At 39.9% G+C, this 20,947-nt stretch overlaps 1 protein-coding gene across 13 annotated transcripts in view; it reads right to left on the bottom strand.

Annotated features, from left to right (window-relative positions):
* CHD8 (chromodomain helicase DNA binding protein 8) overlaps positions 1-18,882 on the bottom strand; it is a 51,358-nt gene extending 32,476 nt beyond the window's left edge. For 2 of the 13 annotated variants that reach the window (XR_004949920.1, XM_016165547.2), the window contains exons 1-3: positions 18,776-18,881; positions 1,555-2,616; positions 313-684 (exon numbers count right to left, since the gene is read on the bottom strand). Coding sequence is in view for 12 of the 13 variants with exons in the window: in XM_016165547.2 (XP_016021033.1) it covers positions 313-684; positions 1,555-2,397 (1,215 nt within the window). In the remaining variant the exon portion in view is untranslated. Of the gene's footprint in view, positions 1-312; positions 685-1,554; positions 2,617-7,525; positions 7,616-18,775 lie in introns of those variants that run through there. The other 11 variants (XM_016165554.2, XM_016165555.2, XM_016165549.2 and 8 more) reach the window with 11 other exon arrangements.
* Positions 18,883-20,947: the final 2,065 nt, after the last annotated feature.

Genomic DNA, 20,947 nt, shown 5'->3' with positions numbered 1-20,947 from the left:
TCTCTCTCTATGTTTCAAATGAGAGGATATTTCAAATCATTTTTATTTCACAAGAACATTAGGAAAAGATGATAAATGAACAGCTCAAAGATATATACTATACAAATCACGTCTTATCCCAAACCCAACAATAACTCTCAAATCTTTTCATGATATAACTGAAACAAGGTTTCCATAGTCAAATGAAATAAAAGTCTGCATCTCAGCTCAGGGTTATAAATCTAGAATGGCCTCACATTCAACAATGAGTGGTTGCCTAGGGTAATAGCAAAGGACTGAGAAGTCTATTTTTCCTTCCTGTGTGAGTCTCACCTGTGGCTGCAGCACCACCTTGAGTGGTACAGAAAGTCTTTGTCCAGGGCTCTGTCCTGGTCCCATTATCTGAGCCTGCTGCACAGAGGAGAGAGTCACTGGCTGTGTTGAGGGTGGCTGCTGGGGCTGCGGCTGTGATGATGGAGGCTGTGGTACAATCTGGATTTTCTGCTGTGGTTGCTGCACCTGCAGCTGGATAGTTACCACTTTGGCGGGCTGCCCCTGGGCATTCTTGGCTTGAGTGAGGGCTGCTAGCTGGTTGCCCTGTAACACTATCTTGCCTGGTAGACTCCCTAGCACGACATGCCGGTGTCCTTGGGGACCTCCAGATTGTGGTTGCTGGAGGACCAGGGTGATGCGTTTCGATTCACCCTAAAGAAATTACAAGAGGTACAATATTTAAGAATGGTATACACTTAAATATTTACACCAGTTTTCCTCATCCTAGAATCATCAAAACTGAGGATAAGAAAACAGTATAATTCATTTTGTTCGTCTTCCTATCTGTACTGATAGAATCTTTTCTGTAATACCTCGGCCCAGTGGGTATCAAATTTATTTTTGAAAAACTGATGAGAGGCTACCTACTAAGGCAGTCATTCCATTTTTTTGGAAATCTATTAGAACAAAAGTCTTTATATTGAACTGAAATCTGCCTCATAGTTTCTGTACACTGGTCCTACTTAATACCACTTAATACTACTTAAGCCCTCCCCCTCAAACTCTTTTGGTCCTCTACAGAGGCTAGAACCTCTACTGTCTTACAATAGAAACTAGCCTTTTCACTGGGCAAAGCACGAGGAGGAGAATCTTAGTAATAAGAACAGGGGAAAGATATACAAAGCTTTATAAGTCTTACAAATACAAATACATTTTTTAAAAAATGATTCTTTGTTCTCATAGCATACTATATTTCTCATAAAAGTTTATATCACACATTATTGTGAATTCTTGTCTACATGTCTCTTTCCTGGCAGACTGTGAGCTCTGTAAGAGGGAATGTGGCTGTCTCGTTCACCACCAACTAGGTAGTGTAAGCATGTAGTAAGAGCTCAAAAAACATGTTAACACTAACTGCTTCCACCTGATAAGTAGTAAGTACGTGCTGTCAACACTAACTGATAAAAAGCAAAGGTGGAATTTAAACAGGATTTCCTAGAGCTAGCTCTTTGTGTGCTCTCTCAGACACTTGCTGGGCCCTCCACTAAACCAAAATTCACCTCCCCCTTTCACTCAAGTCACCTGGGTAGGTGTAGAGGTCAGTGTAACTGCAGGCTTCAGTGGGGGCCCTGTGGCCCCAGGGTTTCCAGCAGGAGCTGAACCCTTAACTGGCTGTAGGACCAGCTGCTTTACTGGTCGGCTGGGCTGGACAATGCGCTGAACAGTAGCCTGGTTCCCAGGGACCTTGGCGGCCAACACTGTATTACCAGAGACAATGGAAACACCTGGTCGAAGGGGAGTGCCGGTTAGCACTTTGGTAAAAGTGACTTTTCCACCATTGGCTGTGCCAGCCACCAAGGGCTGTGCTGTGCTGGTGATACCTTGGGCCTGAATTTGTGCCACATGGGCACCAGTGACTGAGGAGCTTGGTGGGGCTTTAAGGATAACAATCTTAGGGGCTGACTGAGGTGGTTGCCCTCCAGCACTACTGGAGGACACGGCTGTGGCAGAGACACCCATGAAAGGATTCCCTTGGCTCAGGATCTCCTGGCTCTTGGAGACCTGCAAAAGTCCTGATGTTGGCGTCGGTGTCTGTAAGACAGGTTGGGCTGGCTGCTCCTGGCTGATGGGCTGAGTGGTATAATCATGCAAGGTTAAAGATTCTGGAACTGGAGCTGTTGATTCTTTGGGAAGTTCTGTGGGGGCTGTTTCCTCTGGTGGGGAGACCAGGTCACTTGCTGTTGGATTCCCCACATCACCACCTCCACCATCCTGGTTCATCTGATCCAAGGAGTCCAGAGAGCTTGGCAGTCCAAGGGCTTCCTCAATGGGGTCTTGTGTGACCTGGTTGAAGCTGTCATCAGTCAGAGAGTCCAGGCCAAACAAATTTGGGTCATCAAACAGATCCATGATGGGGTCTGCCATCTTGGGAAAGCAATGGAGGGTACTTCCCCCAAGGTCTAGGGAGGGAAGGGGAGGGGGGGTACTGGCTCTCCCCTCCCCTCCCCTGTTAAGAAAAAAATGTACACAATGGAAGAAGATTACTCTTCAGGTAAAGAGGCAAGAAACAAGTGCATGTCAGATTGTCCTGACCTTCATGGAGCAAGATGGCTAGGTCTTCAGAGGAAGATGGTGGAACTCCTGCTGTGGGAAGACAAATGAAAATAAGCAAAGTAGGTGACCTCAGAAAAAATTTCTTTCTTAGGTACTAACTACCCTTAATATCCAATCACATCAAAATAGTAAGAAAAGGAAATAAGAGGTAATCTGTGAACAAAGACGAAACAGAAGTAACACCCAAATTTCTGCTTCAAAACTGAAACTAAAATAAACAAACAAATGAAATCAACCAACCCCCTTTTTCGACTTATACCTACACACACCGAAGCTTCTTTCAAGGTCATTCAGCTGTCTCTATCTTTTTTTTTTTTTTTTTAACAATTGTCATTCTTAGGTAGAGATTAGGAAATTTAACAGTCATTCATCTTCTATTTAGGGTTCTTTATTTGAAAGAACTTAACAATATACCAACAGCATTTCAGTGATAAAGGTTTCTGGATATATACATTTCTGGGTAAATTTCCCTTGTATTTTAGACACTTACTGGCAAAAATAACACCTTTATCCAAGCTCAGTACAATTTTGCTAAGCTTATGGTATAATTTTACCCAGAAAGTTTTATAAACTTTATGCTAGTTAACATATCAATTAATCTATACATAGCATTTTTCTTCTGAATCCCTTCCCCCTTTTTTCATATTTAATATAAAAACTTCCTTTGCAAGGAATTCAAAGAATCCTACATTTTAGTTCCAGTTTATATTCCCAACTTTCCTCGCATCACTTCCTATATTCCAGTCCAACAAGACTACACAGTTGCCTTAATGTGATTCCTATCTGAATGTCTTTCTTTGCCTATTATGCTTTAGCTTCTGCCTGGAACACCCCTACCCCCTTCACCTCTCCCAGCTGAAATCTTTCCTACCATCAAAGGTCTTCTGCTCTATAAGGTGAGCCCTGAACCTCTGTCACTTTAACAACAGTAATTTGTTGAGGGCTTGGTCCTTCTCTTCATTTAAATACCACAGGGCTGTTTGGACCTTATTGAAAGCACTTTTATTTAATATTTTACTAAAATAATGAGTCTCTTGTCCATACCCTCTGAAGGCCCGAATGATTTCTTCGTGTAAATTATAAAAATCTGCTTGCTCCTCAAGACACTTGTCTGCCATCTGCTGGAAAATTGTCATACTAATGATATCATCGATGATGATAATGAATATACGAAAATGTTCAATGCACAGCCTGGTGCAATCCTGCGTGGTGGCCCAGCTCCTCTTTCCCCAAGAGACAAAATAGTTCCTGGATTATAGGGACCACGTCTTATTTATCTGTGGATCCCTAAAGAACCAGAACGATATCACATATACAGTAAATACTCAAAAAATATTTATTGAATTAATATATTTGCTCGCAGTTATCTGGAATGAAACATTCAGTCCTTGCAGAAACAAATGGTATTCCCTAATTCTAAGATGAGACAGTAGAAAGCATCCCATTTTGAAAAACTATTCTACAAATAACTTAAAGTATGTTTACTAAATCCGCATCTGGGACTTCAAGTTCATGAAAATGATGGAAAAAGGAAAATCTAAGACAAGGAACAGTTAAGTTCATCACCAATAACTAAACTGTATTAAAAAATTATATCTGTTTTTGGTGTACGACATTACATTTCATAAGCAGGGAAAGACTATTTCTTCTAATTTTTAGAAGACACCAAAGAAGAAATTTGTCAGTGACACAGTATAGACTTGACTGAAGAAGGCTTTTCCACGCAACCCCCAAACTATTTTTTTCCCTTCCTTAACTCATTTTAGTTATCCTTATTAAACAATAATGTGGGCAAATGTCCCAGAAACTCAGACATAGATAAATAGAACACTCATCAGCAGTTGGCACATCAGTCAAAATTACAAAGTATATACATGGCATCTCCACCAATTTTAAACAATATCTTCCTTGTTTCAGTAATGTATATATACCCTTCACATCTCACCCAAGATCTTATCACTTCCTATTCCTGTCTAAACTATTCCACCAGCTCATTCTTGCCTCTCCTATCTAATACCCCAAAGTTACTTAAAATGGCCATCAGAAAAGTTATCAATGTTTGATTTAATGAAAATCTACTCAATAATTTTATACATTTCCTCAAGACTATTAGTCATCAACTTTTTCTAGTTATGCCCTTACTTTGCTACCTATTATCTTTCACCTCTTATTCACTGTCGGAGAAGTTACACTAAATATCTAAGAGAAGTTACACTAAATGTCTAACAGTTAGGTGTCATATAAAAACTATAGTGAAAGTTTCCACTAATTAGAAGTTTATGCTAATAATAGTTTATAACCTGCTTTTTCTTCCATGGGGTATTTTGCCTTTTCTAGAACTCCCTACTATTTATTCATCTAAATGTTCCTTCCTTCGACAGCAGTCCAAACTCAGACAGAGAAAGATCTTATTTTTATAATGGGAAAAACAAGGCTAACAGTTTCTGAAATATTTCCTTACCCCCATACAACTCAAAGATAACTTTCTAAAGATTAAGACATTTATCATTTATCTCCCTTCCCAATTTTGGGGCCAAATTTCGGACTTAATGTCACACCACAAAGTTTCAGTGTTTCTCAGTCCCAGCCCATCAACTCACTTCTACCAACCTAATTCATCTTGCACATATTTTTAAATCCTAGTCTCCTGCTTCTTTTTAACTCTCATCTTTAAGTTGTCTTTGACTCTCAAAAGATTAAAGCTCTCACAACATACCTCCGACTTTCTTCACCCCCTCCTTCTACTCCTATTTGTGGGTCATCCTGGCTGTATCCACATCTGGCTTATCCTACACCAAGTTCATCTATCCCATGACTTCTCTTTCCATGGTTCAAACACTGGTAGTAAAAATAGTTATTAAGCATTCAAGTATATGAAGCACTTGGAAATCCCAAGTAAAGCAAATGCATAAATACAGAAATCATACCAGGCTTTATCATATTGAGAATGCAAAGCCAGTCTTGACCTACCACTGCCCAGAAGAGAAACATGTATATGTTCACAAAGAGAGGTTAATGGTTGTAATTAATAATTTCAAACTAATTACCAGAATAATGACAGACAACTTGAAAGGGGAAGCTGGAGAGAAGTGGAACAAACTAGCCAGTTAAGGTTAAAATCCAAGACCATCCATCTATATTCTCCAAATAACAAGCCAGTTAACACTCAGAAATACTTTATATAATAGCTCTTCATCTCAGCTCCTTTTTCAAGGGATAACTATTTTTTCCCCTTGATGCACGTATAAACTGCTGTTCTGCAGCTTTATCGCATTTAATATAGTTCTTGGGTTCCCACTCTCCTGTTTTTATTTTACATGTCTCCTCATCCTCACCCATTTCAGTAACAACTTGTCTGATCACAAAGGAGTTTAATTCTGCTCTATACTTTTCCATTTCAAACTCCCCTAACTTTTCCACAAAGCAGTGATTGTCAACTAGGGGATGGAAGGTATGTAAAGTTTGAAAATGTGTATTCAATATTATAATTTTATATTTATCAAATGGAAAAGGAAAATACAACATATTGTTTCATTCAGTAAAACTGGACAAAATTTTCTTGGCTAGTGGGGATCTATAAAAGACCATGGGGGCGGGCGGTGGAGGGTTGCAGAGAGAGAAACATACCTGGCTTAGAAGGGTTATCAATACCTCTGTGGTAGGATAAGATTTCTAACGGTCTCTCAAGAAGGGAGTTTATCACAGTTATTGTTTATGATGGATGAGACACACTGCAATAGACATCAGTCCAGTTGTCTAATAAATAAATTATATAAATGAACTAGACATCTATTTTTCATTTACAGATTTCTCTGTACTGCCCATCCTCTTAGAAGATAATGAACGAATGCTATGACAAATGCTGAACCTTTTTAGTATTATACACTTTACGAAGTACCACCCATTCCCACTTAACCTCTAACTGCTCAAAGATTCATAAAAGAACAAACTATTTTACTTTAAAGTGTAGCCCTTGTTATCGGAAACTATCCTTTTCACAGGATCAGCAGCAGACATAAACACATGTTATTGAAATACAAGATGGGCAGAAGCAGCTTAAAGTAAATAAGAAATACTTTGAAAATAAGCAGAAGGCCTAAAATGAAAATCGCCAACATAATTTTAAAAGAATTTAAAACCTGTACCATTGACACATTGAGAAACCCAGAAATAAACACCCAAGGTAAATGTAATCACTATTTAGGGTCAGCAAGAGATCAGCATGGACGGACACAGACCATAAAAAAATGGAGCTTTTAACTTGGAGCCACTCAGGAGATTTCCTCAAGAAGATCGAGATCCTAGGCCATTTCCTCTACCTTCACCATTCTCACTGCTAAATGTGGCTACTCTGTTTTTGTTTTCCCCAGTTACTTAAGGAAAAAGCACTCACACTTCAGTCAGGGGGAATGGATATTTGGGAGCAAACATGGCTGGTAAAGTCAGCCCTTCTGAATAAACAAGAAAAGCAAACTAGGCAACTATGAAAGCTAAAAAGCATGAACGTATGTTCAGAGGGTAAAGGAGAAACTACAGAAATTATATGCTCAAATGAGAGAGGGGAAGAGGCAAGGTAAGGAAGTCAGAGGCTGATGAACAGGGAAACACGGCTGGGGGTGGGGGTGGCGGGGACCCGGGTACATTACCTGCTCATACTGCCGGGGTTGGTGCCAGTAAGGCCCATAGAGCAGAGGCGGGGTTTTCTGTCAACTGGAGCCCCCAAAATGGAAATGAAGTACATGCACTTGAGGGAGGGAACTAGCGGGGTGCCCTCCAAAGTGGGGATGGCCAAGACGGGAAGATGCGGGGGGAAGGTGGGGTGTGGATGCCTGGGTCGGAACAATGTTAGAGCGGAAGCTATAGGCCGGAAGGCCGGACATGCCTTGAAAGAGAAAAGGAGCTGTGCCTCATCCCACTGGGGAAACAGAGGTGCCTTTACCTGCAGCGGCGTGGGGGGCCGGTTCGCCCCTCTCGCTGTCTCTCCAGCACCAGTTCCCCCTCCTCCTTCTGCGCAACCCAACGTGATGCTCTTGCCCGCCCCGCGTCCTCATTGGCTAAACTACACTGCCACTCACCAGAGGTGCAAAGACGCAAAACAGATCAAAGGGTGGGACTTGGAAGAGCTTCCCCCTCCCCCGCCACCGCGGGTTAGGTTGAGAGCGCACGGAGAGGCCTATCCGGTTTCTAGGGCCGAGGCAAGCCTGCAGTTTGCTTGAAAAAAAGGGGCCTGGCCAGAGGAACAGTCTCATGCTGCGGGAAACTAGTCCTCAGGATTAAATTCCCTACCACCTACACTGTAATCTGCACGCCAAAGAGCATAAACTCGGGAGAGAGGGTTCTACACTAGGCCAACTCTGCCTCCCTCTGAATCTCCTGCATTCAAGCAGCTCTGTCAACCCTTATGCTTGTAGTGACTACCTTATCCCCGCTACCCATCAAAAGGAGCCACAGCTTCCCTCCATTATGGGAGTAAGTCAGTCCAGTTGCTGGAATATGGGGGCCTTTTAGTTTACTCTTAAAAGATAAAGCACTCTTTCTGCCACAACCCAAAATACTAGTTTGCATTCTTGACACTCCAACTCTTGGACACCAGTATCTCTTTCTAGAAGGTAATCCCAGGTGCTCTCTAATAAGTCCCAGCCCACTCCCCGCCAAAGCACACATGCACTCTGCATCCCCAAACCTGGTCTCCCACCCCCCCCCCTCATTTCTGTTGAAATTCAACCCCTTTGACATATCGGCCAGTGTCCACTTTGCAATGCCACTTGAGACCACTCTAATTCCCAATGACAGTAGTCAACCCCAGAATGATGGTATGCAAGTTTAAGTAAACAGTTATTAAAAATGGTTGTTTATCTCCTAACCTCTAGTTCCCCCTAAAATATAACTATCCTCAAATACTGAAATCGTACTTTCTAAGTCTCTAGGACAAAAAAATGAGGAAGATCAACTTGGTCACAGATCTCCTATTTTTAAAAATTCTAGCATTTTCCACTATTGCTATGAACACCCATTTAATACTCATGTAAATAGCAGTACTGTTTTCCCATTCGCTCAGGCTCAAAACCTCAAAGGCGTCTCTGAAACCTTCTCCTGTATCCACCATTCAATCATTTATTTGCCAAGTCCCACTGACTCTTACAATGTATCACAGATTTCAGGGCTGACAAAGATTGGTAATAATATCAAGTCAGCTCTCTCTCCTACAGATGAGAAAACAGAGAGAGTTGAGTGATTCAACTATGAAATTAAGTGGCAAAATTAGGATCCGTATATCTGACTCTTTTATTTCTATTGCCACCTCTTTAATTATGCAGTTGCTTGTATACGCATCTCATAACTGATCTCTCCCTTTACTAACCTATTCTGCTACCAATTTCCTAAAACACAGTATTGTCAAATTAGTCTCCTGGTTAAAAACAACTCTAAGTAGTTCTGTAATTCAGTCTTGCCAAAGTGTAAGTCACAAAGAAATTAGAGGTAGATGAGATTGAAGGGATAAGTAAGGGCCAGACTCTGCAAGGAGAGCCTTGAAAACCACGTTAAAGCATTTTCTTATAGGTGGATGACAAGCTACTGAAGCTTGGAATGACATGATCAGAACAGAACTGCAGTTTAGTTAGCTAACTCTGGCTATTGGATAGAGAATAGATTTGGGGGATGAAAAAACAGAGGATGCAGAAGCAGTTAGGAGGCTGCTGTGGTAGTCCAGAAAAGGGTTGTATTGCGTGGCTATTTGCTGATTTTTTCTTTCTGTCCAGCAACCAAAAGCCCCCTCCTATATTGGAGGAATAGCTCAAAGTAAGAGACCAATGGGAGGCTGGATATTATTTCCCACTAAAGAGCTGGGGGTGGAGTGGGGGGAGGTAAAGCTTACCTCCTCTTCCTGGCACAAAGTACACATAGGCTAGTTCAAGCAGACACTGCTATGGGGAATTTTGACTTTGAAGAGTTTATGCAGAGACCCAAAACTAACCAGTTAAACAATATTCAGCAACAGCAGACACCAGAGTTCTACTGTAGCATCCTAAACAGACTGTTCAGTTGTGTGACCTTGACCATGTTCTCCATGTCTCTAACCTCACTTGGTTTCATATCATTTTCTAAAGCAGATTCTCTAGCATCCCCATTGATTTTGTGAGCCGCACAATATCCTTCCAATAAACTGCCTTTCTGCTTAAGTTAGCCAAAAGATGATTTTTTTGTTGTTTGCAAAGAAGAATCCTAACAAGATGATTAGGGCCTGAATCATCGCAATGTGGTTCAAAAGGTAACAATGGGAAGGAAGGGACAAAGCCGAGTAATACTTGGAAGATAAAAATTGGTAGAACCAAGAGTTGAGAGGCAAAGATAAATTCAGCCATTTGAGTCTGAGTTGCCTATAGTATGCTAAGTAGCAACATTCAATAGATTGGATGTATAAAACTAAAAGTTGGCTTTAGGAAAGAGTCATCAGTATCTAAATGGTAGTTTTAAGAGTAAAGATTATCCAGGGAGTGAAGAGCAGAGCAAGTATATGAAAAACTGCACCGATTCTGGTAGAGACAATAGAGAATGTTGGGGTCCATGAAGAACTGGAGAACCCATGTCCATTCCAAAGAGAGCAGCTGCTATTCAGCTCTAGTTAAGTGTTGTCACATGGAAATGCACATCCAAGGTTGAGAGAACTTCAGATTTTTCAAAACCCAGAAATACAAAGTTTTACGTAAATTGTCTAAGTTTAAAATGTAGATAACTAATTTTTAAAAAAATGTTTTAAACACTATTCGGGCTAAACAAAATGCTTAGCTGGAAATTCAATTGTTTAGATTTTTGGTGTAGGGTGAGAAAAGCTAAAGAAAAATCCAGGAGGACATCGGGACTTAAGAATCAGACTAAAATATACCTACCTACCAAGCAGGCAGAGAAGGAAAAACTAGAGAAGAGGAGAGTGTAATGTCACAGAAGCAAAGAGTAAAGTATTACAGGGGGAAAGTGATTATAGTGACAAAGCAAAACCATACAATAATATAAGAACTTTAAAATGTCTATTGGATTTAATAATTGAAAGCCTTCTTGATCACTACTTTTCATTGCTAGGCAAAAAGGAATCAGTCCCATATGAGCTTTCATTGCATTTTTGTTAAGTACTTTTTTAGGATAATTATCTTCTACTTTGTTATTTTATTTACATTTGTACATGGAGGTATAATGAGTTTTGAAGTCAGAGGGATCTGAGTTCAAATTTACGTCCCACCAAGTAAATTCACTTTCTGAGTCTAGTTTATTCCTCTCTACAAAGAGGGGATCAAGTTACAGGGCTACTAATGAGGATTAATGAAATACCTAGCACAGTATTTGGCATATAACCACTGTCCTAGGAGATACTCAAATAATGTTGCTGGATATATAGTTGGGAAAAAAATTTGTTTTTGCCAGTGAGTCTCAAAGATACTAATCAGCCTTAGATGCTAATCATCACTCATATCAATAGCCTCCAAAATAATTCATTAACTTCAAGGCTAATACCTGTGAGCTGGAATATATACTCTAGCTCTCTTCCTCTATATTATATCTAATTTAAGGCAAACAGGAATAACTACACTTTAGATTTTACAGTCTGAAGATCATGTTCAACTAACTGCTTCAGTCAGTTTAAGCCTGCTGTATATGTTCTAAATCACTAGTATCCAACTTTGAGTTACGAGAGATCTAAGTTAAGACTCTCAGGGATCCAAGGAAGAGTCACAAAGACTTTGGAAAAACCAGTCTCACCCTCAAACATTTTTTCCAGGTGGCTTCCAGGATATCACACTTTTCTGGTTTTCCTTCTACCTCTTCTACCACTTCCCCTTTGCTATTCTCCTCTACCAGCCTTTAATTGTTGCAGTTCACCAATTTTTGGTCCTAGAGCCCTCTTTTCTTCTCATTCTATACTTTCTTTTTGAGAATATCTAATTCACATACATAGCCTCAATTATTATTACTTTTTCAACCAATTATCTATATGCTTGTCTTTCATTTATATCTCTGGGCAAGATGTCAACTCTGTAAACTCCAGCAAGTATATCCACTTGCTTACTCAGTAGATCTTGGTAGTTTCTCCAGTCTCGTTGACTGACCCACTTGTCGAGCTCTCCCTGTAAGAGGCTTATGACCTCAAAGACACTGATTCCTTGGGAGTCTGTCTAGTCTCCTCCATCCCTACTACCATGAATGCTCGCACACACATGCGCGCGCGTGCACTCACACACACATGGTATTCATCCTCCAGCATCTCTTATTCAGTCATGGCTACAGAAACCACAAATCCTCTTCTCTTCCTTACTACCCATATGCAATATTTGTAAATCCTACCTTTATCTCCCAAATATCCCTCAAATCCATCCACTTCTGCCTCTATTGCCATTCTGGAGTAATTTACCATCCTCACTTTCCTAAACTATTGTAACTGCCTTCTAACCGATTCCCCTGCATTCTGCCTATTTAATTTTTACTTATTCTTCAAAGCTCATTTCAACATCATCATTAAAAAAAAAAAAAAGTTTTCCCTGACCTCCCAGATAAAAAAACAGCCAGATTTATAGTGTATATCACATGCCAGGCACTCCTAAACAATGAAAATGTATGCACCTATTTCATTTTCTTAAGTCCGACATAACAATCTTTATTTTACAGATGAAGAAACTGAAGCACAAAGATATTAGTATTCCACAACTAATAAAAAGCTGTGCCAGATTCAAATTCAGACAGAGTGGCTTGAGAAATCACAATCTTAACCACTGTACTATACTATGCTCTAGGTTACATGCCCTTATTATAAATTCTCTTGTAAAATCCATAATTTTTTTCTGTGATAGAGACTGAATAACTGATTATGCAGTTAATGGTTTTATATCCACCACCATCCCATATAAGAATACAAGTTCCACAAGGGCAAGGGCTGAATACGACTTGTTCTTTACAAGACTCCTTTTGCAGGTAGTCATGGGTATTCGATATCCTTGATGAATGAATGCATTTTCGACTTCCAGCCAGAGGTGTTTAGGAGTAGGGACATGAAGGGATATAATGGCGAGGTTTCTGAGCAAAACAAAGGGTTTCCCTCAGACTGCAGAGATAGTAACCAATTAATGGGCACTGGCAGTTTCCTACCAGAAACATTCATAAAAGGCATTATAAAATTATAAGCATCTTCAATTTTTTAGGACCTGCAGCAAAACAGCTCTTACACATAGCAAAAGGGTCTGCATGCAATACACATTAAAGACTTTCTATAGTGTGATAATCACTGTTGAAAGTAATAAAATTTTAGTTATCTCTTTTAGGCTTGGGACCATAAAGCTTCAGTGGCAGTCAATTTAAAGCTGTGGCAAGAACCAAATAGATGACACCATACCAATATGGCTCAAAAATAGGGCACATTCATTTTTAAGTCAGCCTCATTACAGATTTTTTTCCCCCAGTAAAACCCTGGGGTTTTGGCCTAAGTCTGAAGACATAAAATAAGATTCTAATCTTTAAGGATCACTGCCCTTAGGTAAGGTTAGACTGGATCTAGAGAAGTTCTTCTTCACTGGCACATGGCCACCAAAGTGAAAATAATATTCTGGATTCCAGATGAATATATCCACCTTGATTGATGCCACTTTTGAGCACCCAGCATAAGTAACTATCTATATCTATATATAATTTAAATAACAGAGATTTATGCTCCCCCATACCACTCCTACATGCCCTACTTTAACTGGGACAAGAATACATACATTTCTTCAGCCTAACAGGAAAATATAAATATTTACTTAATTTACAAATGATTGTTTTCATTGCAACATTTATGTTTAAAAAGTGAGTGCAGGAAGGTGGGGGACACATTATAAAGCACTGTTATTATGACACTTGTGCCTCCAGGCACAAAAATGACCCCAGTGACATGGGACTAATGAAAATTTAGTGTGCTAGTTTGACTTGCATTGGCTAATATATGGAGTTATTTCCAAGACTGATCAAGTGATTTTCCTCTGTACAGCTTAAAGTATTTCACATAATCTTATCTTCAAAATAACTAAGTTAAATAAAAGAAACAAACTATTCTTTTTGCCTTTTAGCAAGCAGAGATACAAAGAAATTTTATATTCTCAAGGTTCTACAACTGCTAAAGGTACAGGTTTAACAGGCTACGGGGGTGCCTACTTGTCTAACGTTATGCTCAAAGACAATTCTCTCACAGGGGTCAGCCCTGAACTTTTAAATGGAGAAAGACTGGATAATGAATGAGGCTCTGAAGTCCATCCAACAGACCACAATCCTACTCCTAGTTAAGTTACCTAACCTCCCTAACTCTTATTTTTTCTCTTCTGTAAAATGAAGATAACATCACATACACTTCAGGATTATTCTGAATATTAAAAGATAATATACAATATTTGGCACGCGGTAGGCAAATAAAAAGGAATTTATTATTCCCTGTCTAAAAATTTAAAATAGTACCACTAAAGGTTTCTCTCAAAGCAAAATTACTCTTAGAAACTTGGCTGAGCTCATCTTCTAAGCAGAATAGTGGGATACTGAAATAGATTCAAACGTTTCACAATTAGACTAGCAGGACTGCTGGGCAGGATGAAAGGGCTCTAGTACTGCTGTGCTGAGAAAGCAGTACAACCCTTTAACCTCAAACCCACGGAAAAGACTTTAACCTGCACTGGTGTCTAGGGCAACATCCAGATAATTCAATTAATCATGTTCGTGTTTGTAGGGATGAAGCCACAGTCTATTTCATAGTACTCCATTTACTTCACAGTGCCTGCTTGTGGGAACTTACAGTTCTCCAACTGACTGGGCTGTCCCCCGGTAGTTCACATGCTAGATCCAGCTGCCTCAACTTGTGACTCCCACGCCTTTCAGGAAAGCAGTGATTGGAAGTGATCATTACCTCTATCTATTTAAGCCCTCATGAAAAAAGGATGCCTCACCAGGAGGCATACCTGAAAAACAGGCAAAAGCACTACATTTACAGGAGAATTGATATGTTAATAAACAAAGAGCTGAATAATGTGCTCCATTCCCCAGACAAGGAGTAAAAAAAAAAGAAAATGACTGAGTACTGAGCAGAAAAGTAGACCACTGAATGAAAGCCAAGGGTTCATGCAACCTGGTAGCCCCTATTCAAAAATCAGAGAAATTTTCCTATTTAGTTTACTTGGGCAGACGTATATCTGATAAAATCATGTTCTCCTACAAAATCCTGCTATGGTTTCAACTGCCAAACTACTAAAACCACTGGTTTCTTCTAGGACTAACTAAAAAGAAATTCACATATCACCAATGGGACAATGCACTTAACCCCCAAGTCCCAAAGAAACAATTCCCAAAGACGTAGTGGACCCTCAAGAATGTAGTGGAAGGAAAAATGAAAGTAGGATATTTCAAAGGTTTTAAAATGATCAAAAAGAATTTGAGAGACCTGAAAGACTTTGTAGGTCTTTAATATCTTTCCTTTCAGGTGAAATCAAGAATTAAGTTACTATGTATTCCTTATCAGAAAAGTAACGAAAGCTTTAGAACTACAGACTCTCAGAACAAAAAGGTATTACTACAGAGTTACTAATTACTGGAATATTGGGACATTATCAAAAGGATTAGAATTATCACACTTAATGCGCTGACATAGAGGGGAGAAAAGCAGCACAGTCATATTATTACCTAGTAATTTCAGTAACATTTCATTTAATTACCTTTTTAAAATGAAATAAAGTCTGAAAATGCCAAATTAAAGGAGGCCATACACAACAAATTTCTCTGAAAATGTACAGAGAAAAGAAAATCAAGGATATTTCATTCTTTCAATGACAAACTCAATCTTTTCTTAATAATTATGCTTAAGAGTAAGTAATTTTTTAAATCTTTGGTTTGTCTTTGAAATTTTCGTGTACTTTTATTTGAATAGGAGTGAGTCTAATGTTCTGGGAACGTTTTACAAGCAGACTAATAAGAATATATTTAGCCTGAAATTGAAGAGGCTAAAGCATTATCTAGGTTCCCCACACGGCTCTACTGCTTGAAATATATTCCTGAACCCATCTCTGCTGAAGACAAATGTAAAGCATTTATCTATGCCAGTTTAGTTTCTGTTTACATCTGGTGGATTTCTGATTATCATATAATGTATGTTAGTGGGTAGAAATTAAGTGTTTTATTATTAAAAGCCTCCCGCTGCAATCTGAAGGCAAGAATTAAGATATTTTAAAAGTGATCATTTTGCTTCATGTGACATTAAACAATCAAGAGCCTAGTGAAGGACAGAAAGTTACAGATAGTAAAAGGGAAAAAAATACCTACAGAACAGCTTAATTAGAAATCTCAGAGACTAACATACTTTGTAGTTTAAATTTAAAACATCCACTAACTACAAAGAGGTGGCCTTATTCTGCAGTACAAATATAATGAAAATCTTATAGGCAATGTGAAACAGTTAGAAAACACACAAAGTAAATGAATCCAAATTACTCCTCTGGGGCGGGGGGGGGGGGGGGGGGGGGGGGGGGAGGAGGACCAAACAACTAAATTACAACTTCATACGTGTGCACACATAAGACAAAACTGAGAGGTTAAGAGAAAGAAAGGTTATTCTGGATAAAATTTAGAATGTAATAAACAGGTAAATAAACTTTTAGGCAATGAAAAACAGTTCATACAACCGCTTTATCTAGAAATACAACTGCTACTTGGGTACTGGGTACCAAAAGAACCATATCTTGAAAATTGAGAGTTTCATTACATCCCTTAAAAGGCTTCAGCAAGAAGCAAAAAGGCACAATGACAGTGAATAAAAACGAAAAGCAAAGTGAACAAAATCCTAACAGGACAATGAAGGGAAGACTACAAACTTTGTGAAGAAAAAAAATAATTAACTAAAGAGGCGGTATATAAAGTTAAACTGAGTAAGATATGAAATGATAGTCTATCAAAGAATTGAATGTTAAAGGTAAAATTGTAAATACAGCACAGTAGTGCAAGGGTTGGTCAGGCAAAGTCCTGCAGACTAGGGACTTGCTCAAATGCAAGCCCAGAAGAGGACTGAGGGTGGAAGGTCCAGAAAAATATTTGTCTTCTGTTTATCCTCGCAGTACTAGGCTCAATGTAAGCTCAGAAGATAGCTTAACTCTTGCAGGGCTGTGGACAAACAGCATTTTTAAAGCATTTAGCACCCATCTGAAGGCTCTAAAAATACTAGTCTTTCAACAGATGAGAATATTAAATCTCATACTTTTAGTAAGCAAGCACAGTTCTTGGCACCCATAAACTGATCTTAAGTGGTAGTTTTGCTTAGAAAAATCTCGCCCTTTCAAAGGAGATGTGTACTACAGTTTCCTTTAAAGACTGATCCCCCTCACCATCCTACCTTACCTATCAGAAACTCGACCCGTCACATATCAAATTCTTCCTGTTACAACCAAAACTCCACAGCATTACCACAATGCCAGGATTCTTCCATCCCAACACCCAGCAGTGCTGCAGAGAAGGCTGTACTGGGAAATACAAGATCTGTGTTTCTTGGTGATTCACAATCGGCTCAGCAGATCTCTATCATTTTCTATCCATGTTCAAATGGATTTTGTCAATATGGGAATTGACAAAATCAAAAAGCCAGAGGCACAGGATAGATCACGCAAGGGGGAGGTGGGAACAGTGCAAGTACCCATAAACTGCTCCATCAAATCCTTGATTCCAATCCATTACTCCCCTGCTACTTCAGTTTTAAACCTCCCCACAAGTCCGTCTCTTCACACATGCCTATTCTCTCTTTGGCTGGTGTCCTTCATCTTGCCTTGCAGACCCACTGGTATACCACTCTTGCAACCCAGGTCTTATTAAGTGGAAAATGTTGTGTTCCTTATTATAACTCTTCTTTTAAGGAGCAAGATAATTCCAAAATACTGTAATGAGAAGCTTCCCACATTCTGGCCCTAAGAGGCTGACGACACTTGTTCTGAAACCTATGTGGTGACCAACACAAAAGAAATTCTTAAGCAGAAGACATTATCTAATTCAGTAATAGAGGACATTATTCACAACACAAACTCATCTTCTAGTATCTAAAGTGTCCCAGTTGATGCTATAGATAACCCAGTCAGAGAATCCCTGACTTAACTGATAGCCTCAGAACAACAGGAAGAGTAAACAATTTGTGACTGCTGGTGTGAAGGTAGGATACAGAAGACACCCACAATGCAGCTCTTTTGGCTTAAGTTTGGGACATTCCACTATATCTGTTCTTTAAAAGAAAAAGATCAAATTTTAAGTCTGACTTTTTTGGCTCACTATCTATGCTCAGGCATTGAGAAGAGAGTGGCCCATTACACATTTATACACCTCCACTATACACCTCTTCTTTGAAGACCTAAATCTCTGCAGGACTGCACTTTTAAAGGTAGGAGCTGCTGCATTTTCACAGCTGCTGCAACGGCAGGGAAATTTTCCTGCGACACTAGAGACAGGTAAATAAAAAAATTGCATTGGCTCCGAGGCAGGGGGAGGGGTCTTCTGCTAGTGAAGAGTTTACATAATGCAAGAGAAAACCAGTAAGCTCTGCAGACCTGTCAATGGAGATGCAAGGCTGGAGTTCCTCTCTTCCCACCATCTCTAAACAGTCTCCAAAAGCCTGTTCTTTTCTCTCGAAGACCAACAGAAATTACACCTAATAATGTATAACAATCTGCACACGCTCGCCCCATGCGTCCCTACCCACCTTTATTATTAAAACACACAAAAAGAAAAAGAGAAAAAGAAAAAACGCAAAAACCTTAACCTCTCACTTCTGAGTCCAAAGTATGGAGTAACCAAACGGAGCCGGGGAGTTTTCCATCCTCTGAAGGGGTAAGCAGAACAAGAAGCTGCCTCAAATCTACACCACGCCCAGTAATGCAATGACAATCCCTGAAACTCCTCAGCGCCCGGGGCAGATCCCTTCGCGGCTCGATGCGGCTGGGGCCCCGCGGGCCCGGCAGCTGGCCTCTCCCCCGGCCTCTCACAAAGGAGAATGGTTCAGTCCAGAGCATCACTCAGCACCTGATCCCTCAACAACTGGCGGACGAGCAGGGGGCGGGGGAGCGAGGAGGAGAATGAGTTATTAAAACCAATTCTAAGAGCCTTAGCTTTTGCAAAGACCCTTGGACCTGCACTGAGAAGCAAGAGCGAGCGGGAAACCTACCAGAACCAGTCCTGGTGCTTCCTTTCCAGCCAGCGTTTCAACTCACCCTTTCGGAGAACAAGGCGCCTTCCGGCGGAGCATGGCCAGCCCTCGGTTCAATCTAGCTTGCTAGTAGTCCATTCTGGCTCGGCTCCGCCCACCTACGCTGCCACCCACCAATCGCGGAGCCGACACCCGGCCTCTTCCAGCAGGGTAGTGCGAGTGCCATCCAGGAAGTCTCTCGAGAGTGGGAGGTCCTAAAAGGCCGAGAAGGGTACGTAGGCAACTACAGATATGCCTGATTGAAAATAAAATCTGGCGGTAGCTCGTCTCTGAATGCTCAGTTCACAGGCGTTCAGGCTTGGTGGAGTGTGTTTTTTTCGTTTTTTTTTTTTTTTTTTTTTGACACCCGCCGTTGGGGTCGCTCTAAACTAAAACATTTAGTTACCTGTTTCTGGGAAGCCATCTTGGGTCGGTCTGGTGCCTTGGGGAAAGGAAGGAAGGACTGCTTTAAAGAATTTGAAGCTGTTTTCGGCGTTCTGTCCGACTACTTAGGTCCAGGTCCAACTTCCTCTCCTTTATGTAATTAGGATGTTCCTCAGTCATGATGGGGAGAAACTCTGGAATAATGCTGAATGTGGTTAGAGGCAACCACCACCACCCTTGCATAGAAGTGAGGCAATCTTACCAAATCAAAGAGGCAAAAATGAATTCTTAAAATGACAGTGGATTTTCCCAGTTCCTAGAATAATCCTTCAGAGGTACCTCACTCAGGATATCAGCATAAGACAAACAGGTTATCTATCCATTCTAGATGCTTCTGGTCCTTGTGCTTCGAAAACTTAAAAGTTTTCCCGTGCTCCGACTTATGCAGTACAGAGGACTGGGAGTCAGTTGGAAATGAACTGGTTTGGGGGAAGAATTTCATTTTTTTTAAAATAAGTTCATCTATGGACCCAAAATACTTTTGAATACAAATGGAACAAACTAAAGAAGACTCAAAGGAGAAATTATATGTAAGGAGGGCCAGTAAGGCCTTAAAAACACTGGCTGCTGCAAGTAATTCTCTAATAACTGCATTTAAATTGGGAAAAAAAAAAAAACTATTGTGACTAAAGTTCTCTTGTGCTCAATGAGATTTTCCTGATTCCTACTCTAAATCCCTACTTGCAACAAGTTTTAATTCTTGAACAGTCTTTCCAGATCATTAAAGGCATTTCCCAAGAAATAACTTATTTGCATGGCTACACATGGTATCTCAGAAACCTTAAGGAGTCACGTGAGCTATTTCATCACAAAAGTGATTAAGAAGTAGCCAAATACATTTCCCTGTATATTTAACAAAGTCTGCTGGCCCAATTCTCCCCTGGCAACTGGTATCATTTTATCGAATTTGAGATATTAGGATTTACCAGAACAATGTGTTTGTCTGTAAATGCATATGCAAATATAGTTGATAGAATGAGAATCTGTTATCCCTCTGCTTATGATACAAAATAAACCTGCTATCAAAAGAACCAGTTATAAACACAGGAAGGGGAAAAGGTGTGCCTGGTCTAATTTGTGCTACCTGCAGTGATTTATAAATACTGTGACTTAGACATCCATAAATATGGTTTTCAATGGTTCTGGCCTTAAAAACCAATCAACACCTGTATTATCTCAAAACTACCATTCTTCACATGGTGTAGAGAATCCACTTCCTATGGTAATTCATGACCATTTCACTCAGAACATCGGTGATGATCAACACAGATCGTGAATTTGCCCAGATACTTTTCCACGCTTCCCTTACAGTTAGCAAAATATCCAAGTATAGAGTTATGAATAGTTTAGATAATAGATCGGATGTGTGATTTTGGACTAAAAAGGTACTCTCCAAAATACCAAAGTGGTATCCTTCAGTGACTGAAAGTAGCAGCTTTAAGCAGAATGCTATTTTTGATCAATGCTCTGATATCTCCCCATCACTAAAGATTACTTTGGTTGGTACAGAAAAACTGTACAGAAATTAAAACTTTATATTTACTTCAGTTTTGTCCCTAGTGTGAGGGTGCAGGCTAACCCCAAATTCAACAATCTCAAATCCTTTTTGGAACAAGGTAGGATTTTTAAAAGCAAAACAAAAGCAATATCAAAGCAATACCCCAAATGTCTTCCAACTTCCTGTAGTGTTAATTATTACTATTACTA

The sequence above is a fragment of the Rousettus aegyptiacus genome, unplaced genomic scaffold (assembly GCF_014176215.1).
Source record: "Rousettus aegyptiacus isolate mRouAeg1 unplaced genomic scaffold, mRouAeg1.p scaffold_m13_p_3, whole genome shotgun sequence".
NCBI classification, from domain to species: Eukaryota; Metazoa; Chordata; class Mammalia; order Chiroptera; family Pteropodidae; genus Rousettus; species Rousettus aegyptiacus.
This window is presented reverse-complemented; position numbering and strand designations above follow the sequence as displayed.